Source organism: Bos mutus, chromosome 21 (genome assembly GCF_027580195.1).
Source record: "Bos mutus isolate GX-2022 chromosome 21, NWIPB_WYAK_1.1, whole genome shotgun sequence".
NCBI classification, from domain to species: domain Eukaryota; kingdom Metazoa; phylum Chordata; class Mammalia; order Artiodactyla; family Bovidae; genus Bos; species Bos mutus.
This window is the reverse complement of record NC_091637.1, coordinates 63,230,623-63,239,876: the sequence shown is the minus strand read 5'-3', so window position 1 is coordinate 63,239,876 and position 9,254 is coordinate 63,230,623. Positions and strand designations below refer to the sequence as shown.

Sequence of the window (9,254 nt, the reverse complement as noted above, 5' to 3'; positions counted from 1 at the left end):
TTGCCACAAAGTTATCTGACTACATTTTAGAGGGTGGAGCCTTGTGTAAAAAAACAAATGAAACATCCGTTTTCTTTCTGCAGAAATTTTGAGAATTCCCATTTTTACTGACACTACACATCTTTATTGGTTCCGGTTTTTTGGTAAAGCCGTAATACAAAATATAACTGCTCAGAAGGCAAAGATAACATTGCAGAATCTCAAATAGTGCTAAGAGTTAAGTACTGAGAATTGTTCAAAGAATTTTTAAAAAGCCTGGCTTGGGGGGAGGGGGTGTCATGTGACTGTTTAATCTGCCCCCATTGCATGGCCTGGGCCCTGCAGCCACACTGGGAACCAGAGCCCCACACAAGGTTAATAAAAATGCACTTTGATTTGACAAAACGATTTATGATTCTCGAACTATTCCTCAATAAAGAAATTTAAAGAGACTGAAAAATATGAAGGATTATCTGCTGGAGTGCACTGCGAAGCTAGAAATATTTGTGAGTTCAAAAAGCTTTCTGACACCGTCTTCTTTATTTTAAAAGAGTGCAGAAAATGTGGCATTTCTTTCCATCTGATTCCTGTCTGCACAAAGACCCAGCTCTGGGCCCAGCACACAGTAGGTCTGCAGCAGGTTTTGGAGAACCCAGTTGGAAGTATTGTGGTATTTAGCGCCATATTTGTACTTGCACTTTCCCCTTTTAGTTTCATATGTTAAGCACCTGCACCCCCTCCCCTCCATTTTGGGGAAGGGAGTGACTTTTATTCTAGACAAAGCCTCGGTAGATCAGGGTATGGTGTGTGTTTGTGTGTGTGTGTGTGCGCGCGCCCGCGCGCGTGTGCAGTAACCTTCTCAGAAGGATCTTGGATCGCTGGCCTGCCAGGGGTCCTGGGGAGGGTAACAGAGCTGGGGCTGGGGCCCGAGCTCCGCCACCCGCCTCCCTCTCCGCCTGCCTGTTGTCTGGGCATCAAGCGAGTGGGGAAACATTAGCGCGGGCCAGCTGCCGAAGCCGAAGTCGGGCGGGGTCGAGGGAGAGGTCAAGGTCGGCGGAGAGGCGGCTATTGATCCGGCTTGGAACGCGAGACAGGGAGCCCAGCAAGACTAAAGGGGGAGCTGTGAGACCAGACATTAACAGCTTTCAGCGCTAATGATGCCCGTGCCAGACGGGCAGAGGGAAAAAAAGGAGACTGGAGCGGCAGCTGGGATCGCTTGCTGCCTGCGCCCGGCCGCCTCTCCCGAGAGGAGGAGGAAGGCGAAGGGGCCAGCGCAGGGGCCGGGCAGGGGCAGGGCAGCCTCTCCCCGGCCGCCGCGAGGTGGAGCGCGCCGGCGGGCGGCGGCGTGTCCAGCCCTGCGCCGGCCCGCCCGCGCGTCCTTCTTCCCGCCGTCGGGGCAGCGCGGGGCCAATGAGGAAGTGCTCCCCGGGTCAGTCGCGGCCCGCGCCGCCCCTCGCCCGCTACTTCCTGCTGGGGGTGGGGCGAGGTGCCCCCTCCCCAGACGCCGCAGCTCGGGCGCGCGCGACTTGGCAGCTGCCGCTGCGCCCCCAAACCCCCGACCCCGGGCGCCTCGTGCAGTCCACAGGAGGGGGGGTCCCTTTTTAGGAGGGGGGGTACCCAGTCCCACCCCCACTGCCCGCAGACCCGAGTCCCCATCCTTGCAATCAACCCCGGGAGGGCGAGGGTCGGCGTGCTGGGATTTCGGGCGCCTGGGCGCAGTCAGTGGGGAACCGCCGGCAATTTGAGTCCAGACCTGCCTCCGTGCGCTGTGTGACCTTGGGCCACACGCTCACCCTCTCTGGACTTCACACCGCCAGTTCTCAGCTAAAAAAAAAAAAGCTCTCCCAAGTTTAAGAATGTGGGCGAGTTGGGATGGCCGGTGTATGGTATTCTTGAGAAGTTTATTAAAGGTGCGTGTCGGCATTTTTTTTTTTTTTTTCTTTCTTAGGCCACTTTCCTGGAAAGATTTTCGTGGCGGGGCTGGATGGGAGGAGAGGGAGGTGCTTCCAGACTTTGGACCACGTGGAGGTGGGGTGTCGGTGGTGGGTGGTGGGCATGCAGCCCCGGGTGGGGAGGTCATGCGGACTGGCTCTTCGCCCGCTCCCTTTCACCCCCCTCCGCCCAGTCTACCAGCTCGTCCCCCGACCCTGGAGCCCGGTCCGCAAAACTGCCTGCTAGAACATATTTTATTGTTATTTTTTAGTGGGGGGTGGCTTGGGCAGGGAGCTCTTTCTGTCCTCGCTAATGGGCGCTGCGCTCCGGTAAGTTGTTGGTGCCGTCGCCCCACCCAAGACCTTGGGGGCGAACAACGCCCCCCTTCCCGCCCCCGCCCCGTACCCCTCCAAGGAAAAGGCCCCGAGGGAGGCGGCGCGCCCGGAGGCGTCACAGCCCAGCCTCGCGCTCCCAGGAGGCCGCCAGAGCCCGGCCTGGGGGCGGGGTGGGGTGGGTGCAGCTGGGCTCGCCCGCGAAGCCCAGCCCCGAGCCAGGCCCCGACCCGCCCTGGCCGCCTCCCGGCCCAGACCCGAGAAACCTGGGAAGGGCGAGGGGGCCGGTCGCGTGGCTCGTCCAGCCGGGAGGTCAAGTCGCGAAACGGATGAAGTTGGCCGTGGCCGGAGGAGGGACGGGGAGGTTGGGGGAGAGGGTTGTGGATGTCCCCGCGGACCGCGTCCTGGCCTTGTCCCCGGGCCACGGACAGGCCCCCACACCTCCTCTCAGCCTCGCCGGCTGGAGATCAAACGGCTGACAAGGCAGCTGTGTCCTTCCTTTCCAGACTGACGGGCGATTTCAAGTCCTGCCCTGGGCGGAGGAGCCCTGGGGGTGGGGGGCGTTACTTCCAGGCTGCAGTAATTGTCAAGGGGTGGGAGGGGACTGGGGGACGAGGGGGTCACCCACGCGAGTGTGTCCAAAGATCGGCCACACCTACTTCTGGGTCGGCAACTATGAGACGCTCTCCCACGTGGAGCACTCCTGCCCCTCACCCCCATGCTTCCGAGAAACCTTGGCGTTAGGGGTGGGCTCCGTGTTTGACCCCGAGACTGAATGGGATGAGGTGCAGGGAGCGCAAAGATTTCGGGTGGACATGCCTTCGGAATGGGACTCAAACAAGGTCTCACGTTTCCCCGCCCCTCAATGTGCCCCGAATTCTCTCCTCTTAGTATCTTTTATCTTGTCCCCTTGGCTCTCCCAGTTTGAAATATCAGGATTTATATGGAGACACTTTTTGGAAGTTTAACCCGACCCCTCAATAAAATCAAAGTGAAAACAACCAAACTACTTTCCTAGGGAGACGGAGTAATTGACCATGTGGTCCTAGTCCCCGTGTAGACCCCAACACTCTTTCATAGCCATCCCCCACCCCCCAAGAGCTTTCGAATGAGGGGGTGGGGACTTGTGTTGCTTCAACTTACTTCCACGCACACCGCACTCCGCCCCCCTTCTCTGGGGGTCCAGCTCCCTAGAGGGGAGGAGGGATGGAGAGGATTTTCTTTTATTTAAAAATATCTTGCCCACGGCCCTCCCTCCCTCCCCCCATTTTGCGCTGCCAGTGCACCGGGAGGAGAGGAGCGCACACACACACAAAACGCCGCACGTGTGGCCGGCCTGAACTGCGGGTGTGCGCACGGGCGAGTGTGTGTGTGTGTGTGCGCGCGCGCGCGCGAGTGTGTCTCTGTGTGTGTGTGCTTTCTTGTTCTCTTACAGGGTACAATGTTAAAAAGCCACCGCTAGTCGCCCCCAGTGCTCCGACTCTCTGGGTCTTTTTGTCTCTAGTGCAGATTAAACGTCACGTCCGCACTTGAACTTGAATTTTATCCCATTGTACAGAGGCAGCCCCAGCCATAGAGAGACCGAGAGCTCCCAGAGAACCCGGACTCCGCCATCTTCACGTTGCAATCTATAGCTCCCAGTCCGCGCCCGCACCGACCCAGGCGCACTGGGCGAGCCGCCCCGCAGCCCAGCTCCCCCCGGGCCAGCGGCTCCAGGGGAGCGCTGGGGAGCGCTCGCGGGGACCCGGCAGCCTCTCCGGCCGGCGCCAGCCTGCCAGGTGAACTGGGAAGGAGCCGCTCCTGGAGTCCCCCCAGAGCCTCGGAAGGGTCAGTCTCCGAGAAAAAAACAGGCAGCCCGCAGAAAACCCAGAAACCACCGAACCGGGGCAGTTTTACATTGCTTTGGGTTTTTTGAGGGGGCGGGGTGAGGGGGTACGAGACAAGTCCTCAAGTTTTCTTGGCTTTTTTCCTTTTCTTTTCTTTTTCTTTTATTTTTTATTTGTTTGCATTCCCCCCCCCCTTCCCCCCGCCCTTCCTGGTAGAAGTGCGCTTTACACCTACCAGACCCTGAAAGTGTCAGGAGCCGGTGCAAAACCCGGTTTAAGTTCGAGACATTTGGAAGTCCAGGAGGCCAAGCAGTTTGAAGAAGTGTATGCAATTTTTTTTTTCCTTGAAAAGAATATATTTTTGAAGAAGCCAGCCAGTCCGCGGCAAGCAGCAGCAGATTTTTTTTTTTTTTTTTTCTTTCTCCTATTTTAGATCGAGAGGTTTTGCTTTTTCTTTTTCCTTCTCTTTTTCTTTTTGCAATTAAAAGAAAAAACAGCATAGAAGAAAGCGCAAAATAAAGAAGAAGAAGAGGAGGAGGAGAGGGCAAGAGAGGAAGGAAAAAAAAAAAAAACCCAAAACACCAACCCGGGCAGAGGAGGAGGCGCGGCGGCGGCAGCGGCGCGGCGGCAGCGGCGGCGGCTCGGACCCCCTACCCCGGCTCCCCCCATCGGTCCAGCTCTCCGGGCGATGTCAGAATAGATGCCGGGGCAATGTCCCGCCGCAAACAGGGCAACCCGCAGCACTTGTCCCAGAGGGAGATCATCACCCGTAAGTGTCTGCGGCGTGCGCGCGAGGGGCCGGAGCGTGGGGCTCCGGGCGCCCAGGGCTGGGGACACCGAGCCGGGCACAGCCGGGCCGGGTGCCCGGGCGGCCCGCGGGCTTGCACAGGGGCAGCGGCGTCGGCCCAGAGCCTGGTTGGGGGGGCGGGAGGGCCTTAGGAAAGTTTCGTTGCAGCCCGGGGAGTCCGGGCGCTGCGCAGTCCGATGCGCCCGGGGCTCGGGGGCCTGCGGAGCGGGCTCCGGGGCCGGGGAGGGGGCCCGCAGGCTGGAGGAGGTGTGTGTGCGCGCGGAGCCCGGCTGGACGCTCGCCCCTCCGAGCGGCGTGTGTGGCGGCGGCGGCGCTGGTGGCGGGGTTTGGAGAGGAGGGGGGAGGGGGTTGGGGGAGCGGAGGGGGAGGGGGGAGCCGGGAAGTGGGGAAAAGTTGGCGAGAGCGTGGGTCCGCGCTGACGGCGCGGGCGGAGGGGAGCGGGGTGCGCTCGGGCCTGGGGGAGACGCAGGGCGAGGGGTGGCCGCCGGCTCCGAGTCCCCCCAGTCGCGGCACCCGGCCGGGCAGGGCGCCGGCCACGCCGGTTCTCGGATTCCGCTGCCGCCTTTCTCTCCCCTCCTCGTGCTATTTGCAAAAGAATCCAGCTGCGCGGCTGTTTGCTGGGCTCCTGCACCCCCACCCCCATTTCCCCACCTCCGTCTGTCTCCTGGGATGTTCTTGTCTTCTTTCCCCCCCTACTCCAAAAAAAAAAAAAAAAAGGTGGGGGACATCGGGGGCTGGTGAAAAATCCCCGCCACGAGGGGGCTGGGGGGAAAGGGTTGTCAGCTCAGAGTGGGAAGAGAGGGACGTGCTTATAAAATAGTGGGAAAAAAATGAAAGAAAAGAGGGAAAAAAGGGAAAGAGACCTATCCATCTCTTACCCATCCGCCTATCTCAGATCTTTCATCTTCCCCTATCTAAATAAACAAGGCAGGTCGCAGTGGAAATCCACCCGCTGAAATCGTGTGGATTTCAAGCAAGTGGCGGGGAAGGCAAAGTCAGGCAAGGGGGCAGAGACGCAGCCGCTTCCAGCGTCCCGGTCGGGTTTATTTAGCGAAGGGAAGAAGCGTGCGGGAGCGGGCCAGGTACGGGGTTGGCAGGGGAGCTCGCCCGGGTGCCTGCAACTTGCACCGGGAAGGTCGGCTCGCCGCGCTCCCTGCCCACCGCAGCCCTCGGGGCCGCTGCTCCGCCGCGCGCAAACCTTTCCCCGCGGTCCTTTCTCTCGCGGTGCCGAGTCGCCGTTGCTTTTTTTTTTTTTTTTTAATTTTTCTTTTAAATTGCAATAGAAATAAAACATCCTCTGGGTGCCATCGAAACCGCGGGCAGGTTGTGTTCCTTGCCATCCTCCGATCACCTTGTCAGGCTGGGGCCCGGCTGCCGGCGCGGAGCTGGAGAGGGCTGTGCGCCCATCCGTCGCCGAGGACTGGCTGCGGGGCGGCCGAGAGCCGAATATTTATGTTATATTTTAAAAAATTTAAATAAATAAATAAATATATAAAGGGGTTCTCCCCTCCCCGGAAAACCCAGCATAGGAGCCATCTGCTCGGAGCCTCCGCTGCTGCCATCTCTCCTTTGTTACAGCACATACATTAGTAAGAATTTGTGGATTTATGATTATTTTTTGGGAGGGGAATAGATATGAAAGTGGGCTTGCCTTGGGAGAAGGACGCCTTTCTGGAGGGAGGAAAGAGGGCTTCTCCTATATTTTTCACCATTGTTACATCAAAGAAGACTTGCTGGTTGCATTTAAAACAAAATGTTTTGCAACCAGATTTGAGCCTGGTTTGATCAAGGTCCTTTTCGCCCATTGACATTTAGTCCTTTATGGAGCCTTTAGCAATCTCTTATTCTACACCCCCACTCCCCCCTTTAGATGGTGGAGCGGCTGTTAGGATGTCTGTAGTTGCAGACACCTAATTTCTCCAGGAGACAATTTGCCCCACAGAACCTCTGTATAATTGCAAGGGTTGTTTTTGAGGAGGGGGAAGTTGGGGGGGTGCTCTGGTAAGGGGGAGTTATGGGGGGGTGCATTGCCAAGCTGGCAGCAGCGAAGAAGCCAGGAGTGTTTGCACTCGTGTGTAAAGGGGAAAGAAGCAGGTAGGTTCGCTTTGCTTTTACTCTCTCCCCTTCTGGCATTCCTGGGACCTCGGGAACAAGCCCTGGCCGGGAGCACTGGTGGCGGCTGGGTGGCGTGGGGTGCCAGGGGTGCCTGGTGCGACATCCTTCCCTCCTTCGTTGGCTCCATGGCTGTCTCAGCCTTGCTCAGAGCAGTGCTAGGGAAAGCCCGGCTGACACTGGAGCAGTGGCTGGGAAGGAGAGATGGGGAGAAGGAGACCAGGGGGTGGGGGCAAAGGATATCCTGCCTGCTTTTCAGGGGCCCATGGAGTCCAGGGCATGTGCAGGGGTTTAAGAAGGGAGAGTGGTCCAACCAGTTCTCAGACAAGGCTATTTATTATCCCCAAAGCAGCTGGCTTTTCTGTCTGTCCTGTGTCACCCAGGAGGTGGGAATGCAGGCAGGGGAAAGGCAAGAATGGGATGCAGTTTAGGCTTAGGGCCTGTTCAAGTGTGTCTCCTCAACGATGCAGGAGTTGTGGGTCTCAGGTGCTCTGGAGCCCTGGCCTGCCAAATGGGTGCTGTCACAGCCCTGATCGGGGACCCACGTTTTAGCTTGTAAATGTGGAAAGAAATCACCTAAAGCGGGGTACATCTTTAGTTGGGTGGCAGCCCGCTGGCTTCAGGTTCTTTCGAGATGATGCAACTTGGGATAACCGATGGCCTGAGACACAGAAGAGCACACAAACGGCGTCGATAATCTTGGGGTGGGGGTGGGGGGCTGGCAAGGCGGAGAAGGACTCCATAATGAGCTAGTTAAATTTACAGACAGGGCCAGAGAGAAGAGGAGCCCGGGAGGAGAGTGTGGGAGACAGCTGGGGATGAAGACCTAGGCTTCTGGTTTGTTTCAAAATGTTTGACCCAGATGGATGTGGCTTTTAAAGCCAGAGGACAGACACAGCTATTAATAAAAACAAACACAAACAACTCAGTGACAATAGTGAAGAGGGGAGGATGAGGGACAGTGGACTGACCAGGCGGAGAGGGAAGGGCCGTGAGCTGGCTGTGCCAGGCAGGGCGAGTGGAGAGGCAAATGAGCCCCAGCCTGAGACTTCCCGAAGGAAATAACAAGCCTGGGGTAGATAACTCAGCTCCAATGCAGGTGATTTTATTTTTCAACAACACCCCCCCGCCCCCGCCCCAACAGGTTTCCTTGGAAGATTAGTAATTTTCCGTATGAGTTCACGATTTTGCAAAACAACTAGAGAGACCCAAGATTTGATGCAGAAGTTAGGCTCACCGTGTTAATTCCATGGTTGCCTTTTAAATTAGGTTTTGCTGTAGCTGTATGTTTTGAAGGCCGCTGTGCTTACAATTATCTTAACTCCCCAGGGTAGAGTGTATCTCCAGGTGTCCACGTATGTTTCAAAATTGGGCCTCTGATAAATTTCATCAGATCTGGGCCCCTCTGTTTTTTTGATAATTCTGGGAGGCGGGGGTGAAGTTTGTCCCCCTTCTGCACAGAAGGGAACCCCATATCATTAGAAGTGTGACATAAGTCAGCTGCTCTGATTCTAAGGGAGAGTAAAACCGTGTTCATCCAAGGTGTTATGCCAGGCTGATTTTATTCATTTGTAATTCACACCTGAGAGGAGACAGCCATGAGCATATTTTAACAACCCCTAGTATTTTTAATGGGTAGTCTTTCCCTCCCTGAAAATTATGTACAGTGGCATTTTTTTTTTAATTGAGGATGGGAGGTCAGGTGGGGGGTGGGGTGTTGCTCTCTGTCTGTGCTTTGGCCTTGGCGATTTTTGTCTGGCCTTCAAAATATGTCGTAAGAGAAAAGCGAGTCATTTCTCAAACGCCGGAGTGAATACAGCTGCTTTGGGGAAGCCGGCCTTTGGAACATGGATGGAGGCTGAGGTCAGGGATGCTTTGGTGGCCACTGTGCAGGGCTAACTGGGTCTTAGGGTTCTAAAGGGCAGGCCAGCTTCGGGTGCACTGGGCAGTAATTAGCCTTCTGTCTCAGGGGAACTGGAAGCAGGCAGAGCAGTTGGGTTCCCACTTACCAGTTTCCCGCTGCAGAGCGCACGAAGTTTCTAGCTCCTTGTCAGAATCGAGCTCTTGGCGCTTGCCTTTGGGCTCAGAACACGGCTTGCCCTCACCTTCCCTTTTTCCTTTTCATCTCCTTTCTCCGATCGCTTTGCATTCTCTGTTGCTTGTTGTGATAAAAAAGACTTTCCAAAATAAACTTTCAGTTGAATTGGCTTTTGGTGGATGGCAAGGCTGCAACGCCCAGCGATGCCTGGCGCCACTTGGCAGCTA

At 56.7% G+C, this 9,254-nt stretch overlaps 1 protein-coding gene across 4 annotated transcripts in view; it reads left to right on the top strand.

The window, feature by feature from the left end:
• The first annotated feature begins 3,831 nt into the window (after positions 1-3,831).
• Positions 3,832-9,254, top strand: part of BCL11B (BCL11 transcription factor B) — a 102,184-nt gene continuing 96,761 nt past the window's right edge. For all 4 annotated transcript variants that reach the window (XM_070357938.1, XM_070357936.1, XM_070357937.1 and 1 more), the window contains exon 1: positions 3,832-4,838. In XM_070357938.1, coding sequence (XP_070214039.1) covers positions 4,781-4,838 — 58 coding nt within the window. In that variant the 5' untranslated portion in view covers positions 3,832-4,780. The remainder of the gene's footprint in view (positions 4,839-9,254) is intronic.